The sequence below is a fragment of the Haliotis cracherodii genome, unplaced genomic scaffold (genome assembly GCF_022045235.1).
Source record: "Haliotis cracherodii isolate W230 unplaced genomic scaffold, xgHalCrac1.p SCAF_11, whole genome shotgun sequence".
In the NCBI taxonomy this organism is placed as follows: Eukaryota; Metazoa; Mollusca; class Gastropoda; order Lepetellida; family Haliotidae; genus Haliotis; species Haliotis cracherodii.
The window spans coordinates 37,559,657-37,585,664 of NW_027266266.1; the positions used below are offsets into that span (position 1 = coordinate 37,559,657).

Consider the following 26,008-nt stretch of genomic DNA (forward strand, 5'->3'; position numbering starts at 1 on the left):
TGTGCAAAATGTACAAGTTTATTTACACAATGACAAATATGTACAAATGGACAATGGTGTACATAGTGTTGAAAATACTTGACTATATGTACAATCAGAACAAGTGCATATTGAAATCTTTAATCCTTCAGCTTTCTTTTGTTGGGCTGAAAATCTATCGAAATAATCTGAGAATGTTATTTGAAGGAAGGCTTTTACTTTCAAAGAAAAAGTAAAAAGAGAAAATATACCTGACTTTTCCATCCTTTTTGGGGATGGACTGAAATAGGAACCTTCCATATTTTTTTAGTTATTGTTCAGCAAAACCTAACATGTTCATTATTACAGTAACAACTCTGAAATGTATTGAGCTCTTGATTTGAATATAAACAATGGAAGTGACCCATTACCGGTGCCAAGTTTAAGATATATCTGGCCAGGAATCCAGTTAACTTCACCATGGAGCCACTTCCGTTTTCAGGGACCAATGACATGGTCATCTACACAACTTACTGACACTAAAGCTGAAATTCTTGCTGTTTGAACCAGACTAAAGGTTAATGACTTCATATTTCCCCCTTGAAAATAACCAGAACACAGACAGATATTGTGGTCTTATAAAATCTGGAGCTTCAAGTTGAGGGACTCTTGAATGTAAGCATCTGTCATGGTAATCTGCCTGGTGTCCTGGCTCCTGCGACATCACTGACACGCCCCCTGTAACGGCATGAGACAACTCTTGCTGCATCACCGACATGCCTCTCTGCAACATCACCAGGCACTGAAGTCCCCAAAAGAGTATTCTCCTTTCGTCTTCTTCTTCTTGACTGTCTCTGAGGAAGCATCTTCCTCGTCCTTACTTCGCTTACTGAAACACATCATGTGATAACCAAGTAATTAACATCTGCCAGTTTCTATGGAGACGTGGAAATTCATACAAGCCTTGAGAAATCAATTGACTGCCCAATCCACATTTTATTCCCACCTTACAAAGACTCTTCAACCAGAAACTTTGACAGACAAGTCTGTTCAATAATACACGAAATCCTGATTACTGGAGTTACATTAACCTTTTCTCACCACATGATTTGTTTGTTTGTTTGTTGTTTAACGCCATGCTCAGCAATATTCCAGCTATATGGCGGCAGTCTGTAAATAATAGAGTCTGGACCAGACAATCCAGTGATTGATATCATGAGCATCGGTCCATGCAATTGGGATTCGATGACATGCATCAACCAAGTCAGCGAGCCTGACCACCTGATCCTGTAAGTCGCCTCTTACAACAAGCTTAGTCGCTTTTTACGGCAAGTATGGGTTGCTGAAGACCTATTCTACTCCGGAACTTCATGGGTCTCTCATCACATGAAGCCCTGTGTCTAGTTACTCCTGCCTAAATTGTTGATGAGTCCATACTCACAGTGTTGACATGTTGATGTATTTCCCAACACCTTTCTTGAAAACACGTGGTCCCTCTTCCTCCATTTTCCTCCGTTCCTTCTTCTTCCGCTCTGCTTCTGCTGCTGCCTTCTGTTTCTCAAGTTCATCCTCTCTTTCCTTCTTCAGCTGGCAACACAGATGGCTTACAATCCAGACTGATACTTGTATTCAATTAGCCAGATGTTACCACAGATGAAATGTTCACATGAACACGAAGTCTTGTTTGATGTAAGAGAGAGGCTAATATGATATTAATTTATATCATAAGATAACATACATAATGTCTTGGAAAGATTTCTTTTGCTAATCTAATACTAATTTAAATAGCTCTTATTTCATGAACATCTTTTTAACATGTTACACATGCAGAGATGACAACCCCTGTCAGGCAATTGAGAAAACTGGTGAGGTGAAAAGGGGATTATGGTTGTATTGTGATTGTCTGTGTGTGTTTGTTTGTTTGTTGTTCAATGTCGCACTCAGCAATATTCCAGCTACATGTATATGACAGTCTGTAAATAATCGAATCTGCATAAGACAATCCAGTGATTGACATCATGAGCATTGATCCATGCAATTGGAATACAATGACATGCACCAACCAAGTCACCATGCCTGACCACCCGATCCTGTTAGTCGCCTCTTACGACATGCATAGTCGCCTTTTACGTCAAGCATGGGTTGCTGAAGACCTATTCTACCTCGGATCTTCACGGGTCTTGTCTGTGTGTGGCTGCTTGTACTTGTCCAGATACATGCCGGTTTTATAGAGCTAGCCCACTGAGATACAGTTTGACATTAATACCCACTAATACACAGACACTGACTACAAGCCAACCAGTCCTTGATTAAAGCCCTTAATGCCTAGCGCAGGATAACAACAAGTACCATCTGTTGTCTTTTGGAATGACACAGCCAGGGATCAAACCACAGACCTTCTGCTCTCCAGGCAAATGCTGTATCCACTACACCATGGAGGTGGTCAGTTTGTTTGTTTGTTTGTTTGTTTATTTGTTTGTTTGTTGTTTAACGACACAGTAAGCAATATTCCAGCTACATGACAGAGGTCTGTAAATCGAGTCAATTGGGATAAGATGACATGCATCAACCATGTCAGAAGGCCTGACCACCCGATCCTGTTAGTCAACTGTTACCGCAAGCATGGGTTGTGGGAAGGTGATCAGAGGTGGTTGTGGGAAGGTGATCAGAGGTGGTCGTGGGAAGGTGATCAGAGGTGGTCGTGGGAAGGTGATCGGAGGTGGTTGTGGGAAGGTGATCAGAGGTGGTCGTGGGAAGGTGATCGGAGGTGGTCGTGGGAAGGTGATCAGAGGTGGTCGTGGTGGGAAGGTGATCGGAGGTGGTTGTGGGAAGGTGATCAGAGGTGGTCGTGGGAAGGTGATCAGAGGTGGTCGTGGTGGGAAGGTGATCGGAGGTGGTTGTGGGAAGGTGATCAGAGGTGGTCGTGGGAAGGTGATCAGAGGTGGTCGTGGGAAGGTGATCAGAGGTGGTTATGGGAAGGTGATCGGAGGTGGTCGTGGGAAGGTGATCGGAGGTGGTTGTGGGAAGGTGATCAGAGGTGGTCGTGGGAAGGTGATCAGAGGTGGTCGTGGGAAGGTGATCGGAGGTGGTTGTGGGAAGGTGATCGGAGGTGGTTGTGGGAAGGTGATCAGAGGTGGTCGTGGGAAGGTGATCGGAGGTGGTTGTGGGAAGGTGATCAGAGGTGGTTGTGGGAAGGTGATCAGAGGTGGTCGTGGTGGGAAGGTGATCGGAGGTGGTTGTGGGAAGGTGATCAGAGGTGGTTGTGGGAAGGTGATCAGAGGTGGTCGTGGTGGGAAGGTGATCGGAGGTGGTCGTGGGAAGGTGATCAGAGGTGGTCATGGGAAGGTGATCAGAGGTGGTCGTGGGAAGGTGATCAGAGGTGGTCGTGGGAAGGTGATCAGAGGTGGTTATGGGAAGGTGATCAGAGGTGGTTGTGGGAAGATGATCGGAGGTGGTCGTGGGAAGGTGATCGGAGGTGGTCGTGGGAAATGGGAATGGACACTGCATTGTTGTGTTGATCAGTTGCCCTCATCTTCTTGATGCAAATTCAGACATACCTGTTCATCCGCTTCATCAAACGGGTTCACAAACACGATGACATTCTCAATCTTGATTTCTTCCTGGAACAAAGAGGATTAACAATTTAGTGTATTTGTAAACTGGACATAAACAGAAAAGAGGTGGAACTGAAAGGTTATATAAAAGTGGCTGACAACTAGCCTAACAAATACACTTGCATGTTACGACAGGATCATACACAGAAGTATGGCTAAAATGAGTGAAAAAGGATCATTCTTTTCAAACCTCAAGAGAAAATCCAATCATAAAAGTCTGTGACTCAGGATGAAATTATAACCAGATACCTTGTTTTATTTAAACTGCTCATGTTCAAATATAAGAACAAAACTAGTAAAATCCTGAATATTTTTTTATGTTTGTATACCTATCCTGCATTAGTCTTTAATGCATATTACTGCTTGTTCTTGACAGAGAAAAGAGGTGTGTGATGGTCTTTACTTGAAGTAGTTGTTCCAAATAGCTGAGAGGCTAACCCTATCACACTGCTCCCACGTGACTAGGGGAAGTGACGTCACAGATTCTCACATTACTCTGGAGTCCGGACATCAGAAGGCATTGTGGGGAAGTACCTCTGTGATGGGTGGGTCTCGTTAGATGCAGCAATGCAGGATAAGTATACAAATATAAAAAATATCTAGGATTTTTTATATATCCTGCATTACTCCTTAATGCATCTTTATCCGACGGAATCGGTGGAGGGTATACCTTCAGATGTCGACTTTCATCTCAGAACTCTGTTTCTTTCAGCCAATCATCTGCTGTGTGGTCAGCAGCAAATGACCAATCTGTAGTTGGGAACCAAGAGTCAGGTATGCGGGGTGTCCAGGTACGATGCAGTCATAGACGATAACCTTAATCAAGTTAAAGTTGTAGACTGGTGTACCGAGCTGTATGTGTGTGGCATGAACCTTCTACTCCAGGGCATTTAAGCCAGGGGAGGTCGAGAGTCCGGCTCTGGACTGGAGGCAAGGTCAATGGCGTCTAGTAGTGGGGACCTGTTGGGCCACTACTACCTGACCAACTGTGTATGCCTTGCACATCCTCCAAAGCGACATCTCGCAGGTAGTGAGTGGCGAAGACTGTGTTCGATTGCCAGAAACACCCCTCCATGATGGTACGCGGGGAGCAGTTGCTGTGTAGTGCCTTGGTGGAAGCAACAGCCCTGATCTGATGCAGGTTGTTGGAGCATGGGGGTCCAATCCCCCGACCTTGTAGGCCTGGAAAATGATGGCTCGCAGACAGAGGGCGATCATGTTGCAGCTGAATTCTGCTCGCGAGATCGCTGATACCAGTACAAAGAGGCGGTGTCATCTGCGTCGTTCCCTGGACCGATGGATGTAACATCATAAAGCCCTCAACGGGCACAGGAGGAGCTCTTGATCGTCTTCCGCGCCCACAATCGATGACAGGGGAGGAATGGGGAACGATCTATGGGGCTGTCCTGGGAGCTGGTTCTTGGCAATAAGGTCCCAGCATGAACTGTCCGAGGTGAACTGCTCAGTTCGCTCCATGCTCAAAGGGAACGTGCATGACGTCCGGGGCCTGTAGCTCACTGACACGGGTGCCGGTAGCAAGCGCCAGTAGGAAGACCGTCTTTTTTGTCAGATAGTAGAACGACTCCTTGTCGAGGGGTTCAAAGAGCGCGTCTCTCATCAAGGTGAGAATGATGTTCTGATCCCAAACTGGTGGACAAAATTTCGCCTTGAGTGAAGCAGAGCCTGTAGTTCCGGGATTTTCGGCATGCGCCAATCTTCCAGAACTGCCAGGACGGAGTTGAGTGCCACAAGGTAGGTTATTATGGTACTACCCTTGAGTCTACGCTTGTTGCGAAGATAGAGCAGGAACTCGGCCAGGAATTAAGGCGATGCAGGAGTGGGGTCTGGCTTATTCCCCTGCAAAAGCTCTCGAAGGATAGCCACTTGTCGTCGTATAGGCTCCTGGTGATCGGGCGATGAGCCATCGTGATGGCCCTCGCTGCTATGGCTGAATAACCTTTAGCATGCTCTCTGTAGATGTACCAGACGTGAAGACATCGGGTCAGTGTTGGCTAATTTCTGAGGTCGACAAACCAGGCCCTTGTCGGCCACCAGGGCGCAACCAAAGTCAGATCGAGGCTCTGCATTGATCTGATCTTCTGGATGACCTTGGGAAGGAGTCTGGTGGTGGAAAAGCATACGCTTTTAGTTCTTCCCAGGGAACATGAAGATGTCAACTGCCCAAGCAAGGGGATCCAGTACCGGCGATATGAATGGCGGTATCTGATGATTCTGGCTGTTGGAGAACAGATCTATGTTGGGGACCAGCGGTCTGCACACACTGTGGGGATGATTTTGTTTGGCTGTGATAGCACGTCCATCAGGATGTTGCAACAGCCCGGAATGTGTTGGACCTGGAAATGGATCCCCAGATGATCCACCAGGGGGAAAAACCGAAATGTCTGTTGAAGGAGCGTCGTTCCTTGGTTCCGAAGACACCAGAAGACAGTTATGTTGTCCTGGTGTGGATTATCCCCCTACAAGTCCTGGAGAATGGCTCTGGAGGTCAACGCCATAAGTGAGAATGACTTGAGAGACCAACAAATCTCTGTTTACACATAAGCGAGTTTGTTCTCGGAATATCGAACAGAGGTGCAACGGTTGAACCTGGTCATGCGGTGGAGATCCTCAACTAACTCATGGGCGCGGTCCATGTGAGAGTGGATCGGATAATCGTTCCGTCTATAGCATGGAGTTCAAGGGCCTTCAAGATCTTAACCTTGGGAGAGAGGTAGGGTCCGATCTAATGGCGACCTTACTATCCATCTCTAGGCTACGGGAAGGAGCGACTTCTTCAAGTCTGTTCACCAGCCAGTCTGCTTCCTGGTCTAGCCCAAGATGGGATTCGCCATCAGTGGATGAGTCATCATAGCATGGGATGAGCGGAATTCGCTAGAGCGTCTATGGACAGGAGTGCGGCTCTTAGATTGTTGAGGCTGGGGAGAAGAGCGACTGTCACTCCGACGGGAGGAAGTACTGGGCGAAGTCCAAGGAGTAATGGTAGGTAGATGGTAGATCAACAACCGGTAGTAGAGGGGGTGTCTGTATAGGCGTCCGATGAGGCTCGTCTCAGAGAGGTGCGACATTTAGAGACGCATGTATAGGGGCTGTGGGTGGCGCTAATACAGGCATCTGTATAGGCGCTGGGGACGAGACTGAGGCAGAAGGCTTTGGCATCTGTTGCATGGCCTGCAAGTACTGGATGAACTGGAGGAGAGAGGTGTCCATCATAGGCAGCTGGAATGTAGGTGGGGATGCCTATTGGAAGCCATAGCCCAAGGGCATCTATCAAGTGGACTGGACAGGCCCCATCTGGTAGGAGAGTGCCACACCTGGCATCATGGTGGTGGCCGCCACTGTCAGGGTGCTCTGGGTAGAGACTGAGGGTGCCAACATCATCACAACAGCAGACGTCTTAGAAGAAGAACTCTCGGTAGTGTCGGAAATCTTACGCCGGAGTTTCCTCGCCTGCTGAGATTTCAGCTTTTGGGACACTAGGATGTATTGCCTGAAATCTACGGGGGAAAGTGGGAGACAGTATTTACATTGAGAAGCCTGGAGGCAAGGAGATGTAGAATTAGAGCACAAAGGGTGGGGATCCTACACCGACATATTATGCCGGCACTTGGAACAGGATGGCAAGTTATCTGCAATGAAGCAACGTAAAATCACAATGCATCCCCACCCTATTATGTATGCTATAATTTGTTTTAAACAAGTTTTAGGCTACAGATCAAAAACAAGTCTTCACTAAGCAAGTGACAAGAGTAATATGAGGATCCGTGACGTCACTTCCTTTGGTCACATGGGAGCTGCGTGATAGGGTTGGCCTCTCAGCTAGTTGGAACAACTTCTTCAAGCAAAGACCTTCACACAGCTCTTTCTGTGTCAAGAACAAGCAAGTAATAGGCATAAAGGAGTAATGCAGGATAAGTAAAAAAGTACAATCTTTTTGACACATTTTAGCCTTATCTATACATCTTTTAATAAGTAAAAAAAATGCACAAAATAAACTTAAAGCAAAAATGTTGCTCTTCCAGCCTTTACTTATTCATCACCATGAACATGCTGTTGACTAAACGTTACCGTAATGAAATAAACAATCAATTTTGTTACAGTCCCTCACAAGTTTTGCAGGAATCAGTACAGATTGATGGAATTATCAGGGATGGGATGATACACCAACTGAGTGATCCGATACGTATCATGATACTTGCATGTGCTCTTATCTGTGGTGCATAAACCATCTTTTTGATAGACAGGATGGCCTTATAACTAGCACACTCATGATTTACAGTTGGCAGTGTGTGGTATTTACGTTTTCACACCACTAAAATTCACTATTAATTAGTGCTTGGTGTAACGGTTGTTAAAGCAAACGTTTAAGGTAAGAATCAATATTTTGTAGGTAGTGTGCGACGGTGATCGACACTTGTATCGAGAAGTAAAACATCACGATCCACAGATGGATCAGTGTATTGTCCCACTACCAGGAATTATCTTGTCAAATATTACTAATATAAATATTATGAGAAGTATATGATTTGGATGGAAATCACGCCAAATATGTGAAACCCAGGAGGCCAGACACTAGGACTTCCCATGACCCTTCCGCTGTCCCCAGACCAGCGGCCAGTCCTCACCTTTGGTTTGTCATGTTTGTTGACTTCAACGGCTTCCATTTTGTCCAGGGTCTCCAAACCACCAACAATCCTGTAACCATGGCAACATACAATTCAATCCACTTATATACCAATGTGCTCATGTGTGTGTGAGTGTGGCTGCTTGTACTTGTCCGGACTAATGCCGATTTTAATGGTGCTAGCCCACTGAGATACAATGCTGCACTTTAACACAGCATCCCGACTTTGAGCCACCAGACCTTGTTTTTAGTTACTAAATGATGATTGCCAGGTAGGGTAAGAACAAGTACCACCTATTGGTATGACATGTCCAGGGATAGAACTCCCAACCTTCAACTCTCCTGGCACACATTCTACCACTAGACCACAGAGGCGGTCTTGAACCATCTATGAACTTGGTGATGTTTATTTTACAATATTCTAAATAATAAGAAATCGTATTCTGTAAAGCTTACCTCCTTCCTGTTCATTGGGGTTGATAATTCAATTCCTGAACTGCCAGGTTTATGTTGTTAGTCAAAATATTAATGAAAACTGTTCATCAGTTCATCATTAACCATGAGGGAGTGAGTGAGTGAGTGAGTGAGTGAGTGAGAATGGTTTTACGCCGCTTTTAGCAATATTCCAGCTGTATAACAGCAGGGGACACCAGAAATGAGCTTCACACACTGTCGTTAACCATGTGTTTGCTTGGTGATTGGGCTCTAAAAACAGCAGTCATGTCATAAACATCATCTTTTAGAGTGAGTGAGTATGGTTTTACGCCGCTTTTAGCAATATTCCAGCTATATCACGGCAGGGTACACAAGAAATGGTCTTCACACATTGTACCCATGTGTGGAATCGAACCCGGGTCTTCAGTATGACGAGGGAACACTTTAACCACTAGGCTACCCCACCGTCCCTCATCTTTAAGAAATGACTTGTTTTATTTTAACCATGTCATTATGACTTTAACTGTATCATTGGCACTCTAATACCAGGGACATATCTCTTCTGGCACAAAGGGTTCAACACTGGGTTCTGAATCTAAAGTATACGTAGTAGACCACCACAGCCAGCCGTGCTACTCACTTGCCAAACACAGCATGTTTACCATCCAGATGTCGGGCAGACCTATATGTGAAGAAGCTGAAACATACCAAACATTGCAGTTGGTGCATGGTCTGTTTGTTTGTTTGTTGTTTAACGCTGCACTCAGCAATACTCCAGCCATATGATGGAGGTCTGTCAATAATCAAGTCAAGTCAATTCAGTGATTGACATCATGAACATTGAGCCAGACATTGGGATACGATTACATGCATCAACCAAGTCAGCGAGCTTGACCACCTGATCCCGTTAGTCTGCTCTTATGACAAGCATAGTCGCCTTTTACGGCAAGCATGGGTTGCTGAAGACTTATATACACACAACTGAGACTTGTTAGTGTTGGGCCACTGTCAACTACACACAACTGAGACTTGTTAGTGTTGGGCCACTGTCAACTACACACAACTGAGACTTGTTAGTGTTGGGCCACTGTCAACTACACACAACTCACAACTGAGACTTGTTAGTGTTGGGCCACTGTCAACTACACACAACTGAGACTTGTTAGTGTTGGGCCACTGTCAACTACACACAACTCACAACTGAGACTTGTTAGTGTTGGGTCACTGTCAACTACACACAACTCACAACTGAGACTTGTTAGTGTTGGGTCACTGTCAACACACAACTCACAACTGAGACTTGTTAGTGTTGGGCCCGCTGTTGGCCATGCTCAGCATCCCTCTGCCTGTGTGGGTCAGGTTGGGTTTGAACTCGTCCTTGAAGGCAGGACCCCAGCATGATTCTCCACCTGTGTATCGCAGACAAAATTACATGTTTACACTCCCTTAACTCAGAAATATTTTGCGACAAAATTACATGTTTACACTCCCTTAACTCAGAAATATTTTATGTCTACACTGACACAAAAACAATTCATACATCCATGTTAGAATGACGGAATCTGATTGGTTCACATGATTTTGATAAAATACTATGAATCCACCTGGGAGGGAAATAGATTTCTCAGTGGGAGAATAAATAACTTATACCCCACCATGAAGAAGACAGGCTGCACATGGATTTTGGGGCAGGAGAATAAAACCCTCATACCCCGCTTCGAAGCGAAAAGCTGCACGCTTTTACCAAGTCAACGAAAGTCATGTGACATAGCACAAGTTAACCTAAGCTCAATCGAACAGCTGTGTTCTATTAACTTTGAAATTGTATTAATCCTTTACAGTGGCAGATTTAAACATGTGTGTAAGAAAAATCCGTTGCGGAGGCACCACAGGGGGTACATGTGGTTTTATACGTCCTGTGTTAGGTTTTATACCACTTTCTGGAGGCAAACAGCTGCACAGTGGCCGGAAGATCATGGTATAAAACCTAACATGTCCACATGTACCCCTCGTGATGCTGCTACAACTTATAACACGCTTTTTGACAAAATGTCTTGGAATCTTATCAGAAATTCTTTTTCTGACAGTAAACTACACAATAGGTGAGGTGAGGTGAAATTTGGATTAACGTCACGTCCAAGATTATTGCACTTATAGAGCGACGTGCATGCATGTGTGTGTGTGTGTGTGTGTGTGTGTCTGCTTGTACAAGTCCGGACTGATGCCGATTTATAGTGCTAGCACACTGAGGTACCATGCCGCAGTTTAACATGAATGCCCCACTCCGACACAGTATACTGCCAGTCCTTGTTTTAGCCCCCAAATGCCGAGCAGCAGACAGGGTAACAACAAGTACCATCTTATAACGTCTTTTGGTATGATGCGGACGGGGAGCGAACCCCAGACCTTCCGCTCTCTGGGCGGACGCTCTACCACTAGACCACGGAGGCGGTCTACACAATAGTGTGTAAGAGTTCACTCACCCTTCCCGGTGCCAGTTGGATCGCCACCTTGGATCTGGGGAAGAACATCACCCAACATTACAAACATGGCATCTTCATCCCCAGCCATACTTAGCATGGTAACAGTCGAAAAGAAACAGTTCAACACTTTCAACCAACTGGCAACTATCAACAAACTGTATGAACAGAAAATACCAAACTTTTAGATGTTGACATTTAATTTGTTTGATGTTAAATGTGGAAGTCAGCAAAAATTCCAGTCTTGGACTGAACAAACCAGTGGTTGATAGTATGAGCATGCCCCACTTAATCAGGGTCAATAACATCCAGTTAACCAAGTTACCCAGTCCCGTCCTACAACCATTAATAAGGACACCATCGGAACAGAATACATGCATTAGGTAGAGCTGTACACCAATGAAGTAATGGGGACCTTTTCTAACATGAATCAAATGGCAATTTCAGAAGGACACCATCAGAACAGATTTCATATATCAGGCAGAGCTGTACACCAACAACACACATGATCAACTCACAATGAAGTTCCTGATGGACCGGTGGAATATCAGTCCGTTGTAGTACCCCCTGCCACACAGCTGCATGAAGTTCTCGCACGTTTTGGGCACCTGCAACAACAACAACAACACACAATAAAACTTCAACTGCAGTACATCCATGACAAGATCAATTTCATAATCATGATAATCATAATAAAAAGGAAACCTCTGCAAGTTTGCCAGTCGTTTTATGGCAGTCTGTAAATATGCTCATCGTAAGAGGCGACTGACGGGATCGGGTGGTCAGGCCTGCTGACTTGGTTGCATCGTATCCCAATTGGGTGGTTCAATGCTCGTGATGTCTATCACTGGAATATCTGGTCCAGACTCAATTATTTACAGACCGCAATCACATAGCTGAAATATTGCTGAGTGTGGCGTTAAACAACAAACAAACAAACAAACAAATACTGATCCATACATCCAGCTTACTATGACCAATTATACATGTAATAAAAATCAAACCAAAATACACACGTTTATTTTTCAGACCATTATCATTTTCAACCAATGTGTGTCCAATCATATTTGGGTTTCAAAAGTACACAAGGGTGAGTGACTCCATCTACTGGTTACATGGATTTCCTTGACAGGAAAACCTCAAGATTTGAACACACACAGAAGTTGCCCACCATGTCACAGAAGATCTCTATGTTGAGGGTGCCGTGGCTTGTCACCATCCTCACGTAACCCTTTTTGCGGACACGCTCATATCTCAAGACGTCTTCATGGATCAGAGCTGAAAACAGATCATGTTGGTAACTCGTTGGAGGATCACTAATTAGTCCAGTGGTTTCAGTGAGAGAGTGAGTATGGTTTTACACTTTTAGCAATATTCCATTAATATCACAGCGGGTGACACCAAAATGGGCCCCATCTGGGGGAATCAAACCCAGGCCTTTGACCGATGACCAAACGCTTTAATCACGGGGCTACCTACCACCCACCCCTTATGGTTTTAGATGAAATGCATAAAAAGTGAGTTCAAGAATGTTGAGCACAAGGCCTTTAAGGCAGTTCTACGTCTTCAACCAGGTAAGCTAAGTCTACAGTCTACCAGGTGTCAAATTTGGATTTAATGAAACTAAACCCCACTCAGCAAGTGTAGCATCGCCTGATCCTCAGAAGTCAGAGCATACAAAGGACAAGCTATGAAAATTGGGGATTTTATTGAAATGTATGTACATCAGTCCCAGGAATAGTGCTTTCAAAGAGTTTGACTGCTGGCACTTACTTCTGAGTAATGTATGTAAAATTAAAATATTTAACTTTCTTTCCCACTAAAAATGATGTAGCTTACCAGACTCCTGCTCCGTCTGCGGGGTCACTGCAGTGGATGTGAAGGAGGCTGATACTGCCCCAGTTGAGTAGGATGCCTAGTCAGCAAACATTAACATGATATAGAACATATGTTTTGCTAAGTTAGCAAATAGCCTTGTCAGCAAAAACTACACTACATTTAACATATTGCCTTGTCTGCCAAAATATACACTACATATAACATATTGCCTTGTCTGCAAAAATATACACTACATATAACATATTGCCATGTCTGCAAAAATATACACTACATATAACATATTGCCTTGTCTGCCAAAATATACACTACATATAACATATTGCCTTGTCTGCCAAAATATACACTACATATAACATATTGCCTTGTCTGCCAAAATATACACTACATATAACATATTGCCTTGTCTGCAAAAATATACACTACATATAACATATTGCCTTGTCTGCCAAAATATACACTACATATAACATATTGCCTTGTCTGCCAAAATATACACTACATAAAACACATTGCCTTGTCTGCCAAAATATACACTACATATAACATATTGCCTTGTCTGCAAAAATATACACTACATATAACATATTGCCTTGTCTGCCAAAATATACACTACATATAACATATTGCCTTGTCTGCCAAAATATACACTACATATAACATATTGCCTTGTCTGCAAAAATATACACTACATATAACATATTGCCTTGTCTGCCAAAATATACACTACATATAACATATTGCCTTGTCTGCCAAAATATACACTACATTTAACATATTGCCTTGTCTGCCAAAATATACACTACATATAACATATTGCCTTGTCTGCCAAAATATACACTACATTTAACATATTGCCTTGTCTGCCAAAATATACACTACATATAACATATTGCCTTGTCTGCAAAAATATACACTACATATAACATATTGCCTTGTCTGCCAAAATATACACTACATTTAACATATTGCCTTGTCTGCCAAAATATACACTACATATAACATATTGCCTTGTCTGCCAAAATATACACTACATATAACATATTGCCATGTCTGCAAAAATATACACTACATATAACATATTGCCTTGTCTGCCAAAATATACACTACATATAACATATTGCCTTGTCTGCCAAAATATACACTACATATAACATATTGCCTTGTCTGCCAAAATATACACTACATATAACATATTGCCTTGTCTGCAAAAATATACACTACATATAACATATTGCCTTGTCTGCCAAAATATACACTACATATAACATATTGCCTTGTCTGCCAAAATATACACTACATAAAACACATTGCCTTGTCTGCCAAAATATACACTACATATAACATATTGCCTTGTCTGCAAAAATATACACTACATATAACATATTGCCTTGTCTGCCAAAATATACACTACATATAACATATTGCCTTGTCTGCCAAAATATACACTACATATAACATATTGCCTTGTCTGCAAAAATATACACTACATATAACATATTGCCTTGTCTGCCAAAATATACACTACATATAACATATTGCCTTGTCTGCCAAAATATACACTACATTTAACATATTGCCTTGTCTGCCAAAATATACACTACATATAACATATTGCCTTGTCTGCAAAAATATACACTACATATAACATATTGCCTTGTCTGCCAAAATATACACTACATATAACATATTGCCTTGTCTGCAAAAATATACACTACATAAAACATATTGCCTTGTCTGCCAAAATATACACTACATATAACATATTGCCTTGTCTGCCAAAATATACACTACATTTAACATATTGCCTTGTCTGCAAAAATATACACTACATATAACATATTGCCTTGTCTGCCAAAATATACACTACATTTAACATATTGCCTTGTCTGCCAAAATATACACTACATTTAACATATTGCCTTGTCTGCCAAAATATACACTACATATAACATATTGCCTTGTCTGCCAAAATATACACTACATTTAACATATTGCCTTGTCTGCCAAAATATACACTACATTTAACATATTGCCTTGTCTGCAAAAATATACACTACATATAACATATTGCCTTGTCTGCCAAAATATACACTACATATAACATATTGCCTTGTCTGCCAAAATATACACTACATATAACATATTGCCTTGTCTGCCAAAATATACACTACATATAACATATTGCCTTGTCTGCCAAAATATACACTACATATAACATATTGCCTTGTCTGCAAAAATATACACTACATATAACATATTGCCTTGTCTGCCAAAATATACACTACATATAACATATTGCCTTGTCTGCCAAAATATACACTACATTTAACATATTGCCATGTCTGCAAAAATATACACTACATATAACATATTGCCTTGTCTGCCAAAATATACACTACATATAACATATTGCCTTGTCTGCAAAAATATACACTACATATAACATATTGCCTTGTCTGCCAAAATATACACTACATATAACATATTGCCTTGTCTGCCAAAATATACACTACATATAACATATTGCCTTGTCTGCAAAAATATACACTACATATAACATATTGCCTTGTCTGCCAAAATATACACTACATATAACATATTGCCTTGTCTGCAAAAATAAGCACAAGTACCATCAAGGCTCCTGCGCACGTGATCGTGAGAACTATGTGTTGACATAGAATCGTCAAACTACAACAAATATGACTTTTAAGTATGGCATTCATGATATATGTATCCATTCTCTGTCAACTAAAGTTCATTTCAAGGCATCAATAGTGGTAATCTGACCGTTGTTGCTGTGAACACTTCTTATAACCAGAACAGTGTAATCATGGTAATCACATGATTAATTTGCATACTTCAGTACGGATTTGTTGACATGGTTTTTCCAGTGTTACATGCTCACGGTAGTGTCACTGAGTTGGGGAAAAACCATCAAAACTCATTATGGCGTGTATAATGCGCACAACCTTCTGCACAGCTGTGTTTTTTCAAAAAAAAGTGTGCACTTCTACTCAAGAAAATATGGTAAGCACAGTCGGTATTCCAGGTGCGGTAGAGCACAGCTTTCATCACTATAGCAGGACTCTTCCCTTGTGATGACTCAATACAATTATTACCCATGCTCATATACCTTTGTGCTCTACAGCCAGGCTAATGTCGTGGGTAAGGATTACCAGTAACTTGGCATTCATGGGGTTACTTCCCTACAGTGAGGCAGTAAACAGATGGAAGTAGCCTGTAGTGAAAGCCGAGAATAAATACAGTGTCAACTTACGGCATTGAACTTGTCTGCCTTGGCTTTCTGCTCATTTGTAATACCCTGAAAATATCAAAGTATGAAGTGAGATATAGTAGATTAAAAACCTTAACAGTGAAATAAATGCCATTTTGAAAGACTTGAACACTTTCAGGATGTAGATAATTGGCAGGGAAACACAACATCCCAGTGGAACCTGTTGAGGTTACCGTGGTTACCAAACAAAAGTTGCATCTGATGATTGGTTGGATAAGAGTGAGTGAGTTGAATTGAATGCCACTTTGAACAGTATTCAAATTATATGACGTAGTTGGATCAGATTACACCATAACACACACACACACACACACACACACACACACACACACACACACACACACACACACACACACACACACACACACACACACACACACACACACACACACACACACTACTCCACATATCCTAGGGATGAATTGCTCATTTCAGGATACACTGAACTCATTACTTATGATGTAGCTGTTGTTCCAAGTCTAAGTCCTTGCAAATCAACCACACGCATTGAAACATTACAATTACTTGTGCAACAGTACAATTTATAAAATAATATTGTTATAGGTACAGACAAAATTCTTGTGATTTAGTGAGTAAGTGAGTGACAGTGTTTCACAGTATTTCAGTTACATGACAGCACGTTGGGTTGATGTGGTAGGAAAGCCCACAGTGATGCAAAATAGGGATTTGACCATTTCCATAGGTAGTCTAAGGTTCTTGGCATGTCTGAGGATCGCTGCTCTCGTAACCCACCAGCAGATGCAGATCCTTGGGTTTGTAGTCGCGGTCCAGTTCTTCCAGCGCATCCCGGGCCTCTGAGTTGATGTTCTTCAGGCGGTACTTGGGGTCAGTCTTGGACAGCTCGCTGTCTGAACACAAATAGAAGGTGGTGGCTATGTAGCACTGTTTGTTTGATTGTTATCAATTACCACACTCAGCAATATGACTGCAACAACACTCCGTCAATAACTGAGTCTAATTCAGACAAACTAGTGACTGATGTTATGAGCACAGATCCACACCATCAACTAAGTCACCTAGTCTTACCACCCGATTCATTAAGCCACCGCCAATGACCAGCAGAGTGTCGCTGGGGACCAATTCTAAACCCATCTTCCTGAGGCAAGGGAATTAACCGACTATAAGGTGAAATGAAATGGGGTTTAATGCCTTTCAAGATTATTGCACTTACATAGCGACGTGTATGCATGTGTGTGTATGTGTGTGGCTGCTTGTACTAGTCTGGACTAATGCTAATTTTAATAGTGCTAGCCCACTGAGATACCATGCCGCAGTTTAACATGAATACCCCACTCAGACACAGTATACAGACTCCAAGCCGACCAGTCCTTCTCTTATCCCCTTATGCAGAATGCCAGGCAGGGTAACAACAAACAGTATCTTTGAAAGTCTTGATATGACCTTGGCACTGACCTTCAGCTCTCCGGGAAGACGCTTAATCCACTAGATCATGGAGGTGGTATATCACTCTAAGAATAGACAGGGCAGAGGAACTAGAACTTCCTCAAACTAAGTTGTGTTGATGAACCAAAATGTCACTGCTAAATGACCTCACCTTCATCAGGAACTTTCAAGTTGTTTTTGATGTGGTAGAAATCTGACATGTTGAACTTGTCCAAGTTTGTAGGATCCTGAAACAACATAGGTACATAACGTTTGTACACATCGTCAAATACCACGGCAATTAGTGGTAAAATAGTTGTGATAACATACACCAGACAAGCACCTGTTACATCAGGTGTTTTACAAACCAATATGTCCAGTATAATTTGATGCCAAGGTCACTTAGGTGAGCTAAAAATGTTAGTCATCACTAAACAATTATCATCTAGACAGTTTTAACTTTAAACATGATGATATCAGGCCTCAAGGTTGCGACTAAAATGGTCGCCAGTGCAACCCAGATTTGAGCTTGTCTAGTGTCCAAAATTCAGAGGTAGCCAAATAACTACATTGTACCTTGAAAAATATCTTGTGGCAACTTAATTCTATTGCTACACATCCATAGACACAAAAATAAATAACAGCTGATCTTGGAAAACGTATCTGCTAATAATTGTACTCGCAAATAATTCCTCCTAAAGTTGACAATGAACCGAAATACATAAATATTAATGTAGTTTGTACTTTATTTTAGTTGACAATGCTCAATGGATGAGCAAGGATATACCTATATTATCTAGTAACATAAATTGTATCATTGTTCGAGTAACAAGTAACAAAATTCAAGTACAGTTTCCACTAATACACAATTTCAAGGCTACTGCTTTAACTTGTACATATCAAAATAGTTATTTGATAAAAGATAATTTCAAATGCCTTTTGCTACCTTCAAAATTGGCTTGAATTCTTGATTTTAACACTGGCTGCCTGGTAAAAAATACTTGTAGCCATGTGGCTACTTGGTAAAACTTAAAACTTTGAGGCCTGCATATACATGTTGTCATCAGTTCTTTTCACATTTTTCACAGAAGTGAGTGAGTTTGGTTAAATCAGTTTTGAACAGTATTTCAGTTTTAAACAACGGTGTGTCAACTCGATGTGAGAAGAAAGTCCAAAGTGATGCAGGTCTTCAGGGTGTGTGATAGGTTTAAGGGCCACTGACTTATTGTCAATCAAAATGTCCATATGATTTTTTTCAAAATTTGGTCATGATATAAAAGAGCGTCCAATTGAAAGTTTATATATAAAAATCAAGAAAATGTCCAAATGCAAAATCACTGCAGTCATCATGGTCTTTATGTTTATCACTTTTGAGAAACCCACAGGCAGTGGTATGGTGCTGACAAACCTTGACACATAGCACAAACCGGGATTCGAACTCACACTCTTTCTGGCACGCCTGGGTACACAACTCTGTACCATAGACAAATGAGCAACCATGCCTCCGCAGAAAATAGTGAATAATATGTTCATGGATGTCAGCTGGTCAATGCTTATGCTGCAGACCCATACATCATGTACACGTAAACATTTCCTTGTACTGCTTTCATACCTGGATGGTAAGAATGTCCCTCCGAGTAAACGGCTCGTCAGTCAACAGATCCCGAAGGTTGGACACTTTCAGGTTCAGTCTCTCAACAGCCTGAAATGAAAAGTAAACCCATTTCAGAACAACATCAGACATTGTGAGTGAGTATGGTTTTATGCCACTATTTGCAATTTAACAGCAATATGAAAGAGGGAGATACCAATAATGGGTTCACATATTATATCCATGTGGGGATTCAAACTAGTTGTAGCACTGCCATTGTGATTATGGTGATGTCAGTGATGTGAAATAATAACTTTTACCATATTTCATATGTCTGGAGATAAAATGAACTGAATCCTGAACCTGTAACTATTAGGTAACTTACAGCAGTCATCTGTATCAAAACCTAATATATACTGTAAACATCTTTATTTCTGCGCCGTTAAAATATTGCGATTACCACACCAAAGAAAATACAGCGACGAGATATTTATGCGAGTTGCCTTGTTGAGATGACCCCTCGATTACCAAACAATAGACAGCTTCTCTCAGAAGCTAGTTAATCTGAGTTGGCCGGAAAGTTGACCGAAAGGGATTGCAAGGGGTAACAGTGACACTAATTGGTCTGTTTACACTGTCATTTGTGATGTATTGTGTCACCATTCTGCATTCATTTGTGTTTTTAACTTATTGAGTAACTTGAGGTTTTGGTTGATGATTTCAACATTTGATGACGTGTTGCAATGAATAAAGTATGTATGTATAATTTATACTTATTTTTGCGTTTTTAATTTTTGCGATTGAGTCTCGTTCGCAAAACTCGCAATAATAAAACGGTCGCAAAAAATTCCCTGTTTACAGTATTCCGATTTCACTAGGACTTTGGAGTCACATGGTTTCACCGCTTGTAGAAGCCCTCATGCATGTGGGAAGTTGATCCTAGTACACAGACATACCTCATAGGAATACACATTGCCTGTGGTCTTGATGGCCACGATGTGAGTGTTCTCGTTGAATATCCTGTAGGTGACTGGGCAGTGATAGCGGTCTGAAACACACCGGTCAGTTTGCAACACAATGTTATCAAACATACATCTGTTACAGGAGAACACATACATACAGTTATTTACAGGGGAACACATCAAACATGCATCACGTTACAGGAGAACACATCAAACATGCATCCTGTTACAGAGGAACATATCAAACATGCATCCTGTTACATAGGAACACATCAAACATGCATCCTGTGACAGGAAAACACATCAAACATGCATCCTGTTACATAGGAACACATCAAACATGCATCCTGTTACAAGGGAACACATCAAACATGCATCCTGTTACAAGGGAACACATCAAACATGCATCATGTTACAGAGTAACACATCAAACATGCATCATGTTACAAGGGAACACATCAAACATGCATCCTGTTACAGAGGAACATATCAAACATGCATCCTGTTACATAGGAACACATCAAACATGCATCCTGTTACAGGAAAACACATCAAACATGCATCCTGTTACATAGGAACACATCAAACATGCATCATGTTACAGAGTAACACATCAAACATGCATCATGTTACATAGGAACACATCAAACATGCATCCTGTTACAAGGGAACACATCAAACATGCATCCTGTTACAAGGGAACACATCAAACATGCATCATGTTACAGAGTAACACATCAAACATGCATCATGTTACAAGGGAACACATCAAACATGCATCATGTTACAAGGGAACACATCAAACATGCATCATGTTACAGAGGAACACATCAAAAATACATGTTATAGAGTAACACATTAAACATGCATCCTGTTACATAGGAACACATCAAACATGCATCCTGTTACAAAGGAACACATCAAACATGCATCCTGTTACTGAGGAACACATCAAAAATACATGTTATAGAGTAACACATCAAACATGCATCCTGTTACAGAGGAACACATCAAACATGCATCATGTTACATAGGAACATATCAAACATGCATCCTGTTACAGAGGAACATATCAAACATGCATCCTGTTACATAGGAACACATCAAACATGCATCCTGTTACATAGGAACACATCAAACATGCATCCTGTTACATAGGAACACATCAAACATGCATCATGTTACTGAGGAACACCTCAAACATGCATCCTGTTACATAGGAACACATCAAACATGCATCATGTTACAGAGGAACACATCAAACATGCATCATGTTACATAGGAACACATCAAACATGCATCCTGTTACTGAGGAACACATCAAACATGCATCCTGTTACATAGGAACACATCAAACACGCATCCTGTTACTGAGGAACACATCAAACATGCATCCTGTTACATAGGAACACATCAAACATACAATCTGTTCTAAATGCTGTTGGGGAACAAGTCATACATACATTAATAACAATGTGTTATATGGGAATACATCAAATATACAATGTGTTATAAGGGAAACACATACATAGTAATTGAGTGCATTGCTAAATTCAGTAACCACGGTAACATCAACACAGCTTTACATTTGATGCTACTCTATCAATGTGCTCGGTGACATCATGTGTACCATGTCACAATACTTGGGCGTCATTGCCTGGAGAACACTATGATGTCATAATAGTGGTGTGTATGTAAGGCTTTAACACTGTAAGGGTAGACCATCAGAATAATCCTTACAGGGAATGCATGGTATGTACAATAGAAGAACCCTTTGTCTCATATTGGTTGTTGGTTGGTTTGTTTGTTGTTTAATGCCGCACTCAGCAATATTCCAGCTATATGATGACGGTTAGTACCAGAAAATCCAGTGATTAATATCATGAGCATCGATCCACACAATTGGGATCATTGACATGCATCAACCAAGTCAGCAAGCCTGACCACCTGATCCTGTTAGTCGCCTCTTACGACAAGCATGGTCACCTTTTACAGCAAGCATGGGTTCCTGAAGACCTTTTCTACCCCGGATCTTCACGGGTCTGTCTCATATTGCAGTGAGTTGGGTATCATACAATTATTATCATAATTAATGTTTGAGTATATAACAGTAAACACTTGAAATGTCTAAATTAAAAATATTTGTTTATCCTATCAAAGACAAATTGTAATTAATCCTAATCATAAACAATTTATTGCTCCTCATAAAGTACATTGAAACGTAGATGTTAGAATGAAGCAGAAAGAAGATTTATTATAAGTCCCTTGAAACGACAAGGAAAATCAAGACAAAGTATACTGTTTGGGGCATTTAACTACAGCCAAATAGACATGCAATATTAGATTTACCTTTTGCATTCTTATGAAACGTCAGCTTGGTCAGGTCCTTGGAGGTCATTTTCTTAAAACAGAAGTCAAGAACATGTACAAGAATTAGCAACTTCAGGCAAGGAATGTGTCTCTTGAAGGAAGACTTGTTGATGCCGAATGAATACGTAAATCAATAAAATATTTATTCTAAAAATAATAATAGTCTTGGTTCTCAGGCACCACCCGCATCATCATAAAGTCTTCCACACGTTTTGTTTTTATTTACATTTTAAAAAAAATATCAAAATCCTAATACTCGTACTTAAACACAATGCACAAAAAAATATGGAAACAAAAACGAAACATGCAGTGAACTTTATAATGACTACCAAGACTATTATTCTTTTAAGCCTTAGAATGATAAAATATTGATGTAGCATCTTGGCTTTTGAAAGCTGTCAACATTAGATTTAATATTACTGACACAAAAACCATTAAATTATTCTTTGTCTCAACAGTATAAATAACAATCCTGTCAATGCAGTTATTTCCCTGGTAAAGCATTAATTCAGAAATGTTCAATCAAAACGACAATGCTGTATTTCAAACACTTTAAAGGAGATATATCTGCATATTATATCACGAAATATAACTCACATTCACCCTGTAATTAACTAATCTCTTTCTGGTCATCTATATATATGGTGTTCAAAGATTTTAATGAGAAATAATGCATATTTTGTACAAATTGTACATAATGTAGGTAAGATGTGAGGTGAGGTGAAATTGCGTTTAACATTGCGTCCAAGATTATTGCACTTATATAGCGATGTGCATGCACGTATGGGTGTGGCTGCTTGTACTAGTCCGGACTAATGCTGATTTATAGTGCTAGCTCACTCAGATACCATGCCGCAGTTTAACATGAATACCCCACTCAGACACAGTATACTGACTCCAAGCCGATCAGTCCTTGTTTTAGCCCCTTAATGCCGAGTGCCAGACAGGGTAACAACAAGTACCATCTTTCATCGTCTTTTGGTATGATGCGGCCGAGGATCGAGCCCCGGACCTTCTGCTCCCTTGGCAGACGCTCTACCACAAGACCACGGAGGCGGTCAAATGTATGTAAGACTGATAACAACATTGTGATGTATTTGTAGTTAGAAGCAAAGGCGTAAAATGTAGGTTTGCTGGGTTTATATTTCAAAACAAAAGTTATTCTATAATTTGCTACATCACTCGCTATATTTTCAACAGTTTGTCAAAACAAGGGGAGGTAACACATTTCTGTGGCAAAGCCATAGATATATATTTCTGCAAAATATATTTCCAACCTCAATTTCCATCCAGTGTATACGATAACTCTGTTTTGCCCAAATAGATAAACCAGGGCTGATTCAAGAAGTTAAGATGACGTAGCTTATTATCAGTACCTTCAGTATACACAGACCAAATACAAGAACCGTATTAGACGTAATAAGCGACCCGCTCTAATAAGTGCCAACGGTGATATTTGCTAATACATTGGCTAGTGAACAATCACAAGTAGCACCCCTTCCGATTGATCAATGTACACAAGACTTATTTATTTGTTTATAATACGCACTCATGTGTTATATGCACCCTTAATTATGGGCAATTAAATTCTGGAAAACATATCTGTCTCGTATAATATGCACAGATTTTTCTTTTGTAACATTTCAGGTTGTCAGCATAAACCACAAAATTTACAATCTTTTAACTCTGTTTTCTTTCCTCACCAAAATTATATTCTAATATAAGACCCCTATTTCTAATTTTCAGAGCGCCCTGGGTGCTTATTACGTTGAATATGGTAAATAATGAGAATCTGGTTATCCTTATTAGAACAAACCTCTCCAGTAACTGGGCTCACTCCATACTTCTTCAAGAAGGGATAAATGTTCCTGAAATAAAACAATCACACTGGTATTCTACAATGAGGGTATAACATGAGTACAACAGTAGAACACTTTGGTAAATTGATATTTGGTGACAATGATTTTAACACTATTATCATGATTATTCCTAGCTGATATAAGTTTTTATGCATTATGAAGATCATGATTTAATACCGGACATAATGCTCAATCACATATCAATGCTGATGGGGAAAGAATAGGTTGGGAGTTTAAATATCACTTATTGTCACAATGGAGCTTAAAAAGAATGCGCAAAGCTATTTGGTAAATGGGTGGCAAATCGACAATAATGAATGTGTGCGCATAGGCCATTCCTTGTTTGTATATGTACTGTAACCTTTCTTTGACCATGCTTGTCATGTTAACCTGGTCAGTCAAGGATAAAACAGAATGGCCAACAGGCACTATTCATCAGAATATAAGGCATCTGTATCTTTTTCAAACCTTACATCAGGTCAAAAATTATTCCTTCCTTGGTGCACAATGGATGTTCAAATGGCTGCAGAGACAGACTGGAACATGAAGAGAATATGTTATTAATGTTTACAATAAATATCACACATTTGACACAAATTATCATTTTTTCATATTTAACTTGAATTTGTGGTGACTGGTTATGGTATGCATAACAGTATCTACTCCAGTTTAACATGTCTAGTCCTGACCAAGCTCACTGCGAGTCATGTAGACTCCATCACCTCAACAGTTAGACACAACCGTAGTAGATCCTAATATGTAAAAACATGTGACCATACACGACATTTGTTCTCATGCACCAAAACAAGAATGTACCTTAACCTAAAATCATGTAACTCTCGACCTCCATATATGCCATAATGACACGGTTTTAGACAACACTCTCACTTCAATATTAGTGTTCTTTTGCCTAGAAAATGCATCCCAACGAACTTCAAAAACATTTTGAAATTTGACGCACATACCTGCAGCAGTGGAATGGTAGTCTCCTGAATCTGGCATTTTGCCCCGTGTTCTGTTTCCCTTTGTAGCCACCCCACTCATTCCTCCACTCAGTGGTGGTCAGGTACCTGCAAAGAAAACGTGTGATCGAAATATGAACAGACATAGTCCGAGTGGGAAAAGTGGGCAATCTTCAGTGTGGAAAACCAAGTAAAAGTTAAAATAAGCATAATGTAGTTCTACAGCCAATGTTAATGTCATTCATCAATTATACTCACAGTTTATCTTTCTGATGCTGTTTCTTTCCCATTTTGAGTCCCTCTTTCGTCTGGTCAACACAAGCGGAAGTTGTTATGTTGAGGAACACTACACCTCCGCACTCAACTTGTTTCCTTATTTCATTGGTTAAAAAAAGTAAACAGTCTATTTATAGATATCCACATGTTCGTTTGCTAACCCCGACAGCAAAACGAAAGGTTGAAACAATGAAGCCACGGAACTCAGCAATATTCCAGTTGTATGTCGAAATATCGCTGGCGTCATATATATTATTTGGTATATATACAGAAACCAAATACTATTTTATGATTCACCATAGATATATTCATCACAGGCAT

The 26,008-nt window shown here is 40.8% G+C and overlaps 1 protein-coding gene across 1 annotated transcript; it reads right to left on the reverse strand.

The window, feature by feature from the left end:
* On the reverse strand, nucleotides 1-25,746 carry LOC139456464 (RING-type E3 ubiquitin-protein ligase PPIL2-like). The gene is made up of 20 exons (XM_071238196.1): nucleotides 25,670-25,746; nucleotides 25,415-25,519; nucleotides 24,923-24,985; nucleotides 24,407-24,458; nucleotides 22,570-22,621; nucleotides 20,215-20,306; nucleotides 19,280-19,369; nucleotides 17,840-17,915; nucleotides 17,017-17,132; nucleotides 16,246-16,290; nucleotides 12,969-13,044; nucleotides 12,301-12,407; nucleotides 11,648-11,737; nucleotides 11,133-11,166; nucleotides 9,941-10,058; nucleotides 9,290-9,346; nucleotides 8,216-8,285; nucleotides 3,516-3,578; nucleotides 1,400-1,545; nucleotides 1-847 (listed from the first exon to the last, which is right to left on the reverse strand). Exons 1-20 carry the CDS (start codon nucleotides 25,699-25,701, stop codon nucleotides 751-753), a joined length of 1,581 nt encoding a protein of 526 aa, XP_071094297.1. The 5' UTR covers nucleotides 25,702-25,746; the 3' UTR covers nucleotides 1-750.
* Nucleotides 25,747-26,008: the final 262 nt, after the last annotated feature.

Excerpts from the sequence above, each read along its gene's own strand:
- LOC139456464 (XM_071238196.1), bottom strand. The coding sequence starts at position 25,701 with ATGGGAAAGAAACAGCATCAGAAAGATAAACT. Across the intron at positions 11,738-12,300 it reads TAGAGATCTTCTGTGACATG|GTGCCCAAAACGTGCGAGAA; the intron begins GTGGGCAACTTC and ends TTGTTGTTGCAG. Across the intron at positions 9,347-9,940 it reads AACACTAACAAGTCTCAGTT|CTTCTTCACATATAGGTCTG; the intron begins GTGAGTTGTGTG and ends GGTATGTTTCAG.